The sequence below is a fragment of the Tursiops truncatus genome, chromosome 19 (assembly GCF_011762595.2).
Source record: "Tursiops truncatus isolate mTurTru1 chromosome 19, mTurTru1.mat.Y, whole genome shotgun sequence".
NCBI lineage: Eukaryota > Metazoa > Chordata > Mammalia > Artiodactyla > Delphinidae > Tursiops > Tursiops truncatus.
In genome coordinates, this window is record NC_047052.1 from 4,864,029 (window position 1) to 4,878,380 (window position 14,352).

Consider the following 14,352-nt stretch of genomic DNA (forward strand, 5'->3'; position numbering starts at 1 on the left):
TCCCGGCCCGGGGCACGAACCCATGTCCCCTGCATCGGCAGGCAGACTCTCTCAACCATTGCACCACCAGGGAAGCCCGACGCACAGACTTTGACATCATCTCAGCTCCTCCCCGTAGCTACCGGGGTGACCTTAGGTGAGTTACTTTTCCTGACTTGTGGACACTTTGTTACGGATTAACTCACTGGAAGGGAATCCTCTTTGACGGGCAGGCCTTCAATACAACTCCTGACTGCAGAGTGAGCTCAGAGCACATCCCATAAGGCTGCTCCAACCAACCCAACTGCTAGTCTGCTCCCGAAACTGCAAGTCTGGAATCCATGCCTGTGGGCTGGGCATTTCCCCTCCTCTATTTTAGTAAAAATTGTTTCGAGGGACTGTCCTGAGAAGATGTGGCATCCGGGGTTCTTTATGATGTGGCGCACGGGAAAGAATGAAAGCTCCATGACCGGGAAGTGGTTTAGGAACCGTGGCAGCACCGTGAGGACGGGAGTGCATCTGTTGTGGCTTTTGGCTCCAACATCTAAGCACAAGGCTGGGTATGAGGAAGTACTCAGTGAAGATGCTCACCGTCTCTTGGGAGTGTAAGTGGCCATGTGAAAGGATGGTTGCAAACACTGTGTAATGGCCATGTGAAATCCTCATGACATAATGTTACATTTTAAGAGTCCGATAGAAAAGGGCACGTCCACAAGTTAAATTTACGTTCCCATCTGTCTGTTAACACATCACTACACCAGCCTGGATGTCTTCCTATCAAATTTTCAGGGACAAAAAGTCTTTGTGTCCAAGGGACAGTGAGCCCCAGGGGTGGAAACGGAGCTGCCAGAGAGGCTGACTGCCTCCTCGGTGGGGACAACAGGCCCCCTGTCACAGCCCCGAGGGCGGCAGAAACGTACGAGGGCGAGCGGGGGCTAGAATTTATCTATTCAGTGATTCTGCTGTCTCTCTGGGGTGGAGAGAAGTATGCAGTGTGGTCTTTATGGAGCAGGAAACCGGATGGGAAGAGAACCCCCCGAGATGCGGCGGTGCCAGGTAGGCATCACTTGTTTTCCTTTTCTCAGTTTTCAGTTTTCTATAGTATGGTTATGTTTCTAATGCAGAAATATTTTTTTAAAAAAGTGCATCCTATTAGCTGACCTAGACAAAAAGAGACTGTTCCAGGCCAGGCTCAGAATCGTGGGAGGCCAGAGGGCTGGGAGCCTGGGCTGGAGGCTCCGGGGCAGGGCGTGGGGGGCAGAGGCCAGCTGTCACCCTCTCCTTAGAGCCTGGGATGCTACAAGGAGGCCAGGTCGAGGTCGTGCAGCAGGCGCACTGGACAGGGAGTCCTAGGTGACCGCAGCTCTGCTCTTCACTCCCCGTGTGGTCCTGGGCAAGTCCTTTCCCCAGCCGAACCTCAGCTTCCCCCGCTGGAGTAAGAGGAAGGGCGGGCTAGATGAGCCCCGAAGCCCTTTGGCTCCCAGTTCAATGTCGGGTCGGGCCCAGGTCTTCCCTGCCCATCTGGGGCTTTCCAGCGCAGCCTCACCTTCGCTTCCTGCACATCCAGTCCTTGATCTGCAGGTCCGGGAGCCCCATCCAATCGCCTTGGCTCAGGGTCACCATGGAGCCTTCAATGGACTGGGAGGAAAGGAGACCAAAGTCCAGGCTTCTGCTGGCCCCCAGTCCACTGAGGGCTGGAGGGCAGGCTGGGGGGGGGGGGGGGGGGGGGGGGGGAGGTGAATAGAGAAAGGTGGGCAATGCAAGCGTCCTAACCCGAGTTAGGGAGGAGGAGGGACCCTCCCCCTCCCCTCCCCCTCCCCCTCCCCCAGACTTCATGTAGATTTGGCTCAAGTCCCCTCACCCCTTCTGGGCCCCACTCACGTGCCAGGCGCCCCCTGGCAGGTTCCGGCCCAGGACCAGGTGGGGGATGGCTCGCTCCTTCTGGTGCTTCCAGGTGAGGACAGACTCCACGTTGCCCCCAAAGTCTGTGTCTGGGCGCAGGAGGGCATCAAACAGCAGGGCCACAGGGCTTTGGCACCGGCCTTCAAGGCCTTCGGACAGGTAATCCAGGTCCTGGGTGGGGGGACACAAGTCAGAGGGCCCACTGGAGGAAGGCCACCTGGTCCTGCCTTTCCACCCTAGTACCAGGGTGTCAGATAAGCTTGGGAAATGCTGCCTCTCAAAAGGAGATAGTGCACATCAGCAAATTAAAGGCTCTGACAAGTCCTGCAGCTGTCACTTACCCGTTTAATTTTGCCAAACCCAGTGTCTCTCAGATTTACTGGAGCAGGGACATTTTTCTCTGCATATTATACCGAGGGATGGCTGTCCTGTACAACAGTGGTCCCCAATATTTTTGGCACCAGGGACTGGTTTCGTGGAAGAGAATTTTTCCACAGACGAGGGTGGGGCGGAGGGGGATGGTTTAGGCGGTAATGTGAGCGACGGGGAGCGATGGGGAGAGGCAGATGAAGCTTCTGTTCGCTTGCCTGCCGCTCACCTCCTGCTGTGTGGCCCAGGTTGGGGGGGGGGTCCCCCGCGGGGGGCAACCCCTGCTGTAGAAGGCAGTCTGGAAAATGCCTATCTAGACCCAGTGCCAACTTACTTCCTCACGCACCAGCTTGACGCTGGGAGGGGCCCAGGAGGATGGATGCTGCCTGAAGTGGGGGGCAGACACTGAGTGGCCTCCTGGAAGGCGAGGGGCGTGGAGGGGAGGGTGGTGGGCCCTCCTGAGCAGGGGCTGGTGGACCTGCAATATCTAGGGCAGGGGTTCTCAGCTGGGGCACAACTGGCCTTGGGGCTGGATAATTCTTTGTGGTGGGGCCTGTCCTGTGCATCGTAGGATGTTTAACAGCATCCCTGGCCTCGACCCTCTACGCCTGTGGTGTCACCACTCTGGTCGTGACAACCGAAACTGTCTCCAGGTGGCCAAGTGTCCCCGGGGCGGGCGGGGGGGCGGAAATCATCCCTGGGTTTAGAAGCACTGGTCTAGGGGAGCTGAGACAAGCTGATGTGGGATTTGTAAGTCTTCAAAGACAGCTGTGATTCCTCTTCCCAGTTTCTGTGGCTGATTTCGTGGGCTCTCGCACGTTTGGTCTTACGTCTCGTGAATGCATCCTTTTCATTTGTGCCCGGGAGAGTTTCCCCGCAATGGGGGTGTCCCTCCCACCCGGAGCTCAAGCCCACCTGGTCCACGATGGAGACCCCTGGTGCCTCGGTGAGCTTCCTCTGCAGCAAGGGGTGTGGGTGGATGGCATCTGGCTTCACGTAGGGGTTGTAACCCGAGAGCAGGTAGGACAGGCAGATGCCCGAGGGACCATTGCCTGGGGAGAGAGGGCGGGGTCAGAGGGCAGCGCTTTTGAGCACAAGAGACCACCACCACCGAGGGCTTTGGTCTCCATCTGTCTCGTTCATTGATTTGCTCTTCAGGCATAAAAATAAAAACAGAACATTTATTAGCACTATACCACTTGAACAACAATAAAGTTGTGGAAGTAACCGCTGACAGTTACTGAGTGCTTACTACGTGTCAAGCGATTTTAATAACAACAAAATAATAAGAAACTGACTGCCGTGGCTGCTGTACCAGGCCCCTCCACAGCCCCGAGCGCACTGAGCCAGACACATGCTACTTTTCCTCCTTTTCTACTTGAGGAAGCTGGGGCACAGAGAGGTTAACTGACTTGCCTGTGGTCACACAGCGGCATGACTGAGATCCTGAGATTACTGAGAACTGACAGTGGGGTCAGGTCGGTCAGAGGGATGTGTAAAATATTAGAGCACAGATGGCTACGTGCTCTGGGGATGAGCTCGGGGGCCAAGGGTGCTCAGCGTGGGCGCTAAGCCACCTGTGGGGCCGCCTGCCCCCAGGTCTGGATGAACCACACTGCTTATCAGAGGCACTTTTTGGGCAATTAACCTCATGACATCACTCCTATTCTTCTCTGTCTTTCCCCTGTCTTATGTTGTGCTGTTCTCAGTCTTAACTCACACGTCGACAGCTGTTCAGACGAACCCTATGAAATCACCGATGCGCAACTGTTTTTAACTTACAAAAATGGCCATTTCATGCGGTTCGACCTGGTGTTTGCCCGGAGGGAGGGGCCCTCTGTCCCCCATTTGTTCAGACCTGACGGCAGGACAACATGCTTCGGCTGCGTCCCCGTCACACAGGCACGCAGGCACAGGGAAAGTACAGGACGGGCACAGGCACAGAACCAGTCCCCCCACCCCCTGCCCCGCCCTTACTGCGCAACCCCTGCAGAGCACCCTGCTCTTGCCTCGAGCGTTCTCGGGAGGGTTACTCGGATGATGTTTTATAAATTGCTGAGCACAGCACTGGGCACAGAGTGACGGCTCCAGGGCCTGCCCGCTCCTGACCTCTAACCCTTGGGGCTCAGTGCAGCCCCTCCCCCGCCCTGGGCGGCACTCACCGATGATGACGACCGGGAGGGGCTCTGAGCTGCGGGCACCAAGGTGGTCCTTCCATCCGTTGCTCATGGCTGGGGCTCTCGGGGGGGCTTGGGGCTGGCAGCAACCTGGGGGCACAGGGGAGGAGGGGGCCCTCGGTGAGCCGGGGTGTCATGCACTTACTTCCCAGCTGCAGGGTGACCTCCTGTGGCCCTCAGGATCAAGTCCAAGGTCCTCCCTGAGTCTTATCAGGATGACACTCCCCTCTCATACCTGCTATACTCTAAACAGGTCCAATTATGCAGGGCTCTCTCCCCCAGCCTGGTCACCTCCTCTCTCTGAGCCTCACTCCACACTCCCCATCTCATCAGGGGCAGTAACTGTCCTCGAAGCTTATTCAGCTTCCATGAGGCCCCCCTCTGCCCAACTGTGGGCAAGCCCTGCCCAGCACTTCTGTGACGGCCACAGCCCTCACCCCACAATCCGGCCCTCGGGTCTTCAGTGGACTTGGCCCTGGAGAGGCACTTCTGAACTGGCGACCTCTCTGGGTCTCAGTTTCCTCATCTGTAAAATGGGAATAATAATCGTCTCTACCCCATGGGGTTGCTGGAGGCGGGGGGGGGGGGGGAGGACACAGGTTCTGTACGTGAAGCAACTGCCTCGAGAAAACGGGCCACCGGGAAGAGACCGGAGCTGACTGTCTCCTCCAGAGGCTGGGCTAGAACAGGTGGACATGCAGAAACCACGGACGCCTGAGCCCCTTGGTTTGGGGAGAAAAGCGTGCAAACCTGCTTGTCTCTGGAGCACCAGCGCCCCCTGCTGGCCACAAGCCCAAATCACTCAGAGAGACCCAAACACCGTTCTTAGGGCTGCAGGTGCCTGAGGAGAGTCCAGACCCACCTTCTCCACATTCCCCTAGACGAGCTAACGGGGGCCCTGGCATCACCCACTGTCCAGCAGCCCTGCTGTCCTGACCACCACAGGGCAACACGCACACGAGCATGTGAGGAGCAGGCAGGCACTTAGCACTTTCTATGTCCCAGGTATTTGACATGTTTTTTCTCATGTCCTCCTCATACTGACCCTATGCAGAAAGCACTGTCGGTGCTATTATCCCACTTACAGATGGGTAAACTGGGGCTCGGAGAAGTCGCACAAGTTGCTCAGTATCACGCAGCCGACTTTTAAATTCAGGGCTAATGGTGCCGAGGCTTTGCCTGAATGCACCGTGCACGCTGCTTGGCCTGTCCCCAGGGAGACATGGGGCTGGTAGCAAGTAAAAGGGTGAATGGGGGGCACAGGGCCCAGACCACCCAGAGCAGCCAGGGATGGGGGCCCGGCATCGCTGGCCTTCAGGATTCTTCCAGAAAAGGCTGAAATCTGGGTTTTTAATGTGAATTCTCTGATTTGGAAAAGTGGGCAACTCATTCACAATTTTTGAAAATCTTGAACAGGCTGGTGCAACACAAGCGAGGCCAGCGTACGACCTCCGATGTGCGCAGAGTGACAGCAACACCAGTGTCCACCGCTGGGCAGGTAGGTCCCGAGCAGAGGGACGAGGGACAGCCGCCCAGACAGGCTGGTGGGAGGACCTGGGTGTCACTCCCACAGCAACAACAATGGACCTTCGCACAGCACTTTGCAGTTTGCGAGGAGAGGAGCTTCCACCTGAGCCGTAGCATCTGGGACTCTCGGGCACCCTGAGAGGTGGGCGGCGTCACCGCCATCTGGCAGGTGAGGAAAGGGAAGCTCAGAGGGTGAAGGGTGTCTCCAGCGTCACACAGGGGGATGTGACATTTAAGGACTCCCTCCCCAGTGCCCTCAGGTCCCCTGAGAATGGCCTTCCTCACCTCAGCTGGGGCCTGGGCTGGGACAGCCTCCTCATCCCGTCTTGGTGAGCCCCGTGTTCCCCATCAGGGACCACGTGGCTCTCTCCACGCCTGGTTCCCTGCAGGGGCCCAGGCTGTCTGCCTGGGAAGAGGATTCTGGGGTGACACCACTGCCACTGCCAACAACGATACAGAACGACCAACGTTTCCATAGTCCATGGAGTTAGCCAGGTGACAGGCGTGCTCGAAACACTTGACGCGCATTAACTAACTTAATCTGTATTTAACTGCGTTGTTATAAGGACTCTCGCAATCACTCTCGTGTTACAGACGGGGAAACTGAGGCCCAGCGAGCTTCTCAGAGCCCCGTATGGTTTGCGAGGAGTTTGCCCCAGCTCGCGCAGGCCGAGCTGGGTTTGAGCCCGGGATGGCCTGTTCCAGAGTCTTCTCTGTGCCCCCCCGAGCTGGAGTGACAGTGTGTGACAGAGGCCCCTCCTACCCCGCTGAGTGTAGCACACGTACCCATCCCTGCCCACCCTGCTGCTCTGTCCCAGCACTGGTGTCGGGGGAGGGAGGCCAGGTGGCCAATGCTCGCAGCTGGGAGGGCACAGTTTCTCACTAACCACTGGCCGCTGGGTGTGCCTGGTGGCCCTGGGGAGGAGGGCTGTGCTTCCCAGAACTCTTCCTCCTGGTTCCTTCAAACAGCCCCAGGGCCCTGCACTGCACGTCCTCACTGTCCCCAGGAATAGCAGCAACGGGACGCAGGTGATGTCCTTGCAAGACGCTCCTTCTGCATCGGCTCCTTTAATCCTCATGGAGCCCACTTTACAGACTGGAAAACTGAGGCTCAGGGAGGTCACAGAGCCAGTGGGTCATGAAACTAGTTTGTTCACTGAGGGCTCAGACCACCTAGACACCCCATAGCCCCCCACAATGGGTGTCAACCTGTTCCCCGCGCCCATGGAGTGCCCACCCCGGGCCAAGTCCTTTACCTGAAGCTTCAGTAAAGGACTGAGGATCCCAGTCCCTTTGAATCCTCCCAGCGCCAGTAAGGAGGGTACTTGCAGAAGCCCCCGTTTACAGATGAGGAATCAGAACTGACTGCCCCCTTTTCACGCTTCCCGGAGGCAAAGGGGCCCCATTTACCACCAGAGCTTTTGGACTCCAAGTCCAGTGCTCGCTGCCAGAACTTCTGGATGCCACACACATGAGGTCACCACCCAGAGGCTGACCTGAGAGGTTACTTCCTGTGCGGCGATACAGCCCCAAGTCCCGAGACAAAGCTCTCAAAACCTCGGAAGAACGCATGCTGCCAACTTTCATTTGCAAGTTTAACTTCCCATTTCTGCTATGCTTTTTAGTTTTGTGGAGTTGGAACGGTCAGTTTTTAATGCGAACGTTTTGTTGGAGTTCCTCTGGTTGGAGATGGCAAATGTCCACCGAAAAAAGTTAACATTGAAAACTCATTCAAGTTCACAAGAGAAAAGAAGCCTAAAAGAACTGGGAATAACTGCACCTTCCGAGGTGCAATTATTTTCTTTCTTTCTTTGGAGTTTGCAGCATTGGAACTTCTAGGGTTATCACAGCTTGAAACCGCTCTAAGACTCGGGGCACCTGTATGGCTACATTTACTGAGTACCTGTGCTGGCTTTTTGCTCATTTCACTTTAATGACAACCCCCACCCCCCCTGCCCCGTGGGTTTTCTTATCCCCATTGCCCAGAGGGGAAAACTGGGGTCAGGAGGGAGCAGGTGTCTTTCCCAGGACTGTTGGAGACCACGCCCCCGAGCCCAAATCCTGCCCCTTGATACCTGTCAGAGGCGGGGTGAGTGCCCTCTGAGGAAAACAGCATGACAACAGTGCCACCAAGAAAGTGGCGGGGGGGCCGGGGGCGCTGAGGACGTGCTGCCAGTCCCCAGGGTGACGCCTCAACCCCAGCGTGCGCCCCGTGGCACCGCCTCCCCCCGGAGCCTCCCCCATCTGGAACCCCAAGAGCTCCGAGGCTCCCCAGACCCTCTGGGGCCCCTCATTCTGGGCACCCCAACCCTCCTGGGAGAAGCCAGGTCCCCGGGACCCTGCGGCGGGAGCCGAGGGCAGGTGCCTGGGACCTCTGTCCCCTGCAAGCAGGAGAGGCGGGGTCCCGGAGGGCAGCACCCAGCCTGCCTCTGTGACCCAGTGGCCTCGGGGCGCCGGGCAGCCTGCCCGGGCTGGCCACACCTCTCTTTCCTGCCCAGAGCAGCATCACACGGGCTGGGGTGTACTCCAAGCGGGCAGGGCAGCTGTCAGCTGAGGGTGCCAGGCACCTGGAGATGGGCATGGCCAGGAGGGGCGAGGGAGGACCCTGGGGTGGGGGCGATCATGCTGGTCCGGGGAGCCTGTGTGGCTCCAGGGCCCTGTGGCCACCCCTGCCTGGGCGGGACTAGCTTCTCCCACCTCCCCCGCATGCCTCGCCTGGGCCACTCACCTGACGGGCAGGGGTCCAGGACACTCGTGAGCCTGGCCTCGTCAGGCACTAGGAGAACCAGGGCTCACGGTGCCGGCCGAGGGAGCAGGACACCCATTACCCCGTGGGGATCCAAGAGGCTATGAGTGGCCGGGAAGCGAGGGTATTTCACGAGCTGGGAGGAGGCGGGCGGTGGGCGGGGCCAGGAAATCACTTTCATAAGCGTGAGTCAGCAGGGGCCCCTGCATGAATGAATTTGCGCACTTGAGGGAGGGCGGTCACGTTGCCAGCTCCGGGGGTGGGGGGGGACGGCCTTAAAGGGCCCCTACCCGGGGCGGGGGTGGGGGGGGTGTCCCTGGTGGGGTGGGGCCCGGTGGTGGCCAGGCTGAGCCAACCTGGCCTTTCCCGTTAGGGAGGCGGAGACAGTCCTGCCCAACGTACAGTCAAGGCGGCCCCTTTAAGTGGAGAAAGAAGTCCTGGTGCCCTCATTCCATCTGGTTCTACGTGATGTCTTCCCGCTCCTCCCCTCCCTCTCCTTCCCCACAATAAAAAGCCCTCTGGCACCAGCCGGAGCAGGCTGGGAGCCCAGCTGTCACTTCCTGGGCAGGCTGCTTCAGTTTCCTCATCTGAGAATGGGGCTGAGTAATAACTCTCCCTCCTGGGTGGTCGTGGCGTTTCAGGGATGTCATTCTTGGTGACCGTGCCTAAAACATGGTTCATGTCTTCTTTTCTTCGTTATTTTTTCTCTTCAGCCTGTAGCACGGCGCGCCTCACATTTTGCCGATTCTCACGCATTTTATTATTGTATCATCTCTCTGCCCAAGCCGGGATGTGGGTTCTGAGTGGCAGGGAAGTGTATCGGTCTGCTCTATCCTGAGCGCTCAGCACATAGTAGGTGGTCCAGAAGGAAGGACGGGAGGGCTCGAGAACAGTGCTTGCCCCAGAGACCTCAGTGCATGTTAGATGTCATTTCATTACGGATGTGATTGTCACCCCCATCGTCCGCACTGGCCTGGGGACTTCCCTGCCAGTCCTGCCCCACCCTGTGGGCGGCCCCACTAGGGCTGGGACCAGGGTTAAGCAAGGAGGCACTCACCTTGCGTACCAAATTTAAGGGGATGCCAAAAACACTCAGTGATCAAGAAAACAGTATTTCGATGCAATTGAAAAAAATAAAAATTAATGCCAAAAATCCAAGATAAACAAAAATGTTAAAATTTCAAACAAAGCTCTGTAACCATGCCATGCCAAGCTGTACTGGAGCCTGATGCAAAAAGAAAAATCAGGATACCCATGCTGCCTGTATTTAAAACTTTGATATTTTGTTCATCCTGGATTTGAGGCGTTACTTTTGATTTTCAAAAATACTGCATGGGGCTTCCCTGGTGGCGCAGTGGTTGAGAGTCCGCCTGCTGATGCAGGGGACACGGGTTCGTGCCCTGGTCCGGGAGGATCCCACGTGCCGCGGAGCGGCTGAGCCCGTGAGCCATGGCCGCTGAGCCTGCGCGTCCGGAGCCTGTGCTCCGCAACGGGAGAGGCCACACAGTGAGAGGCCCCCAAAAAAAAAATACTGCATGAACACACTACGTGCCTTGATTATGGAGTGCTTTGCTGCCCCTTGCATTTTGTGCTCGAGGTGATACCTCTCTCCTAGTCCTGGCCCTGGTGGCCACAGGGTACAAGGGCCCTGCCGTGGAATATGCACAGGATGGAATATGCACAGAGGGGAGGCGGGGCACCAGGAGGGGGGGGACGGGGTCTGACCGCTGGGCTCCTTTGGGGACAGGGGATAGGGCCCGGGTGAAGGATGGCTCTGAAGATGCAGTGCTGCTGGGACCGGAAGAGAAGGGGGAGAAAGGAGAGAGAGAGAGGTTGAGGGGGGAGGAGAGGGAGAGAGGGGTGCCCCACAGGAAGGGGCTGGTGACAAGCGTTTGGGGGGCAGTGAGAGGAGCTGGGATGAGAAGAGAAACCCCGGGGGACCGGGCCCCCAAATCACGTGACTGGTCCAGGCAGGGCTGCATCCGGTGCGTGGTGGGGTGGGTGACACCTGGTTTCTGGGCTCAGCTCTAAGGGCAGGTGAGCTTGGGTGAGGCACTGCGCCCTCGGGGCCTCCGTTTACCCAGGAGAAATGGCACTCATAGTCCTTTCCTCCTGGGGTCCTCGGCAGCAGGGACCCTTGGTGTCAGGTGACACAGTGTGACATACATGCAGGTGGCGGCAGGAAGTCCATCGCTCCAGGCCTCAGCTCCCTGGCTGGCTTCTAGCTCTGCTGCACATGTGCTGTGTGACCTTGGGCCGGTGGCCCACCTCTCTGGGCCCCTGTTCCAGCGGGGCTTTGTTAGCAAAACTCCCTGACACCCTGGTGTTCACCGCACACACACCAGGACCTAGGCTGGGGTTTGCACACACCAGGAGCCGTGACGGCCGAGGAGCAGAGCTGACCCTGGTTGTCCCTCTGGCCCAGGCTGCAACTTTCCCCAGCAGCCCTGCCTGCTGTCTCCACTTCTCCATCCCAGGGCTCTGGCCTGCAGCCTCCCGGTGGTTTTGGTGGGTGTGTAAACAGAGGCGGACGGACACACTCCAGGGTCAGAGCCTCCCACCCGGAGCGTGGTGGGGCAGGGCGAGGCTGAGGCTCAGGGTCCAGAGGGAGAGCCTGGGAAGGAAGTGGGCTCTGGGCACCCCCATCTCTGGGTCTGGTCGATCTTTCCTCCCAACCTGCCCCGCTGCCCGCACTGGCCCTGACCCCTTTTCCGGATTTTGAAAGTTTGCTGATATGGGAGAATTGTGGGCGGGACATGGACTTTCTTCCCTGTCGCCTGTTTACCTGACAGCAGATGATCAGAAATAAAATGTGTTGAGTTGCTTCTAGAAAGCTCGACTAAGACAAAGACTGATAATGTCACAGGCAGACAAAGGGGCAAAGGTGAGAGGAGCCGCAGAGAAAGAGCAAAGAAGGGTCTTTGCAGGTTCACTCTTGGGGGACTGGCTCTCTTGGACTCCACTGGGTGCCCCGATTCCTTTAGACCTGCCCCGACCCCTTCTTGGCCATGACTTAGAATATTAAGCGCCAGAAGTGTGAGCTTCCTCATTCTGATGTGCTGAAAGTAGGGCTCAGATGCAGCAAATAAAAATATGGGCACCCAGGGCTTCCCTGGTGGCGCAGTGGTTGAGAGTCCGCCTGCCGATGCAGGGGACGCGGGTTCGTGCCCCGGTCCGGGAGGATCCCACATGCCGCAGAGCGGCTGGGCCCGTGAGCCATGGCTGCTGAGCCTGAGCGTCTGGAGCCTGTAGTCCGCAACGGGAGAGGCCGCAACAGTGAGAGGCCCGCGTACCGCAAAAAAAAATTTAAAAAATAAAATATGGGCACCCAGGTAACTTCCGGAATTTCAGATAGACAAGAAATAAACTTTGAGTATGTCCCAAGCAATATTTGGGATACACTTATGCTAAAAAATTTTTTTTCATTGTTTATCTGAAATTCAAAGCTACCTGGGCAGCCTGCACTTCATCTGGCAAATCTAGCCATAAGTGTAAAATATACGCTAGATTTCAAACGGTTAGCAAAAACAGAAAGCAACTAAAAAAGAAAAGGCAAAATGGCTCAATAATTTTTATATGGATTCCAGGTTGAGATGAAAATCGTGAAAATATTTTGGACATCTTGGGTTAAGTGACATAGATTATTAAAATTAGCATCACCCACCTCTTTGTTTAACGAGGCTTTTGGAAAACTCACAGTTACACACTCGACTCTCATTTGGCTTGTGCGGGACGCTTGCACCAGCGGCTCGTGCAAACGGGGACGTTCTGGGACATTCCCGGGTTTAGCACCAAAAGCCCCGCCACGTCCCAGGAGCCCCTCAGTTCCAGGTGAACCAGGATGGCTGGTCACCCTGGGCCATTGCAAGCAGCTGGGCACCTCGCTTCTGAGCCTCACTTTCCCCCTCCGTGCCCTGTACCGCCAGCACGGGGCTGGCAAGGTGGTAACAACCACTGGTCCGTGCAGCTGAGGGCAGGGGCCTGGCTCATGGGAGGAGCCCACACAGCAGCCTGTGCTTGGTGTGCAGCCCCCTGCCCCCCAGGCTCCCCCCCACCTCCCCTGCAGGTGCTGGGGAGCTGGGGAACCAGGGGAAGCGAGGGGAGGGGTAGCCTCAGGGTGCTTCCCCGGGGATCCTGAAACAGCCCTCACACCAAGCCCACCGTTCCTCCCTCCCTAAGAAACCCCAGGACGGGGACTTCCCTGGGGGCGCAGTGGTTAAGAATCTACCTGCCAATGCAGGGGACATGGGTTTGAGCCCTGGTCCGGGAAGATCCCACATGCTGTGGAGCAACTAAGCCTGTGCGCCACAACTACTGAGCCTGCGCTCTAGAGCTCACGAGCCACAACTACTGAAGCCCGCGCGCCGCAATGAAGAGTGGCCCCTGCGCACCGCAAGGAGACAAAGCCCACGCGCAGCAACGATGACCCAACACAGCCATAAATAAATAAATAAGAACAAAAATAAAAAATAAAAGAAATCCTAGGATGGTGCGAAGGGGCTGTTCTTGGCCTCTCCTCATCCCTCTCCTTTGGGGCAGCTCCCATGGCTCTGCCACTTGCTGGGCACTTCCAGGCACTGGGCACCGTGGACACAAGTTTCTTTAAACAGAGCTGAGGCTCAGAGAGGCCGCCAATATTGAGCCTGAGGTCACACAGCATAGGTGGCAGAATTGGGGCTTGAACCCAGTGCTGCAACTGCAGAGCCTGGGCGCCTGCAAGAAAAAGGCTGACTACGAAGGAACTAAGGGAGGAAGACAGCCTGCTTCCTGTCTCAGACACAAAGGCACAGACCCCTGAACTCTCCCGGAGGGCCCCCTATCTCCACGGCCGCCCCCTCTGTGAGGTGTGCACACTGTAAGGTGTTTGGGGGATTGATACATTTGACCTGTTAACCAGTCCAGCCAGGAAGGCTCGGTGCTGTTATCCTCCCATCCCTCCCATGAGGAAACTGAGGCCCTGAGAATGGGAGATGTAGCCCTGTGTCACGGCAGGCGGCAGAACTGGGCCCAGCGCCCTGGCATGACTAGGCCAGGCCCGGCCAGCGCATGACAGGAGAGCTAATATTTGCCCTTGCCGGTTGCAGAGCCTTGTCATCCACCGCATCCCATCGATTCTCCCGATGAGCCACAGAGGTGGGCAAATATTTTCAATGACAAGTTTCGTTTACAGATGAAGAAACCCGGAGGGACTTGCCCAAGGCCAGGGGCAGTGAAGTGGGGAGAGGGGATTCAGAGTTGGGTCTGTCCGGTGGCAGAGCCTGTGCCTGCTGCCCCAGGACATCGGTGTGAGCTGCCAGGACGCAGGGCAGGTTCACGCCCTGGATAGTCACCATAGATCCCCTGGGGGAGACGGTGTCAAAGGTGGGGAAGCCCACATCCTGCCCCCACATGGAGAGAACCAAGGAGGGCCCCGAGGAGGAGTGTCTGCACAGCGTTGAGGGTGGGGGTCTTCAGCTACATTTCCTGCTTCCTGATTGTCCCCCCTCTTTTCCTCAAAAACCAGGAGGGAAGTTTTGGCAGGAGAATGAATGTGTCTGCCCAACAGTCAGGGTGGTCAGGGGTCCAGCCCAGGGTATAAAAGGCTTCCACTTTGGAGTCAGACCAACCAGGATTCTGGCTCCATCACTTTCAGCTGTGTGATTTTGGGCAAGT

The 14,352-nt window shown here is 57.4% G+C and overlaps 1 protein-coding gene across 10 annotated transcripts in view; it reads right to left on the bottom strand.

The window, feature by feature from the left end:
• The window catches only part of OSGIN1 (oxidative stress induced growth inhibitor 1), a 56,899-nt gene that overhangs the window by 2,348 nt on the left and 40,199 nt on the right, over positions 1 to 14,352 (bottom strand). For 5 of the 10 annotated variants that reach the window (XM_033844465.2, XM_073796425.1, XM_033844458.2 and 2 more), the window contains exons 2-5: positions 4,413 to 4,517; positions 3,166 to 3,302; positions 1,861 to 2,052; positions 1,526 to 1,617 (exon numbers count right to left, since the gene is read on the bottom strand). In XM_033844465.2, the coding sequence (XP_033700356.1) occupies positions 1,526 to 1,617; positions 1,861 to 2,052; positions 3,166 to 3,302; positions 4,413 to 4,479 (488 nt within the window). In that variant the 5' untranslated portion in view covers positions 4,480 to 4,517. The other 5 variants (XM_073796424.1, XM_073796423.1, XM_033844463.2 and 2 more) reach the window with 5 other exon arrangements.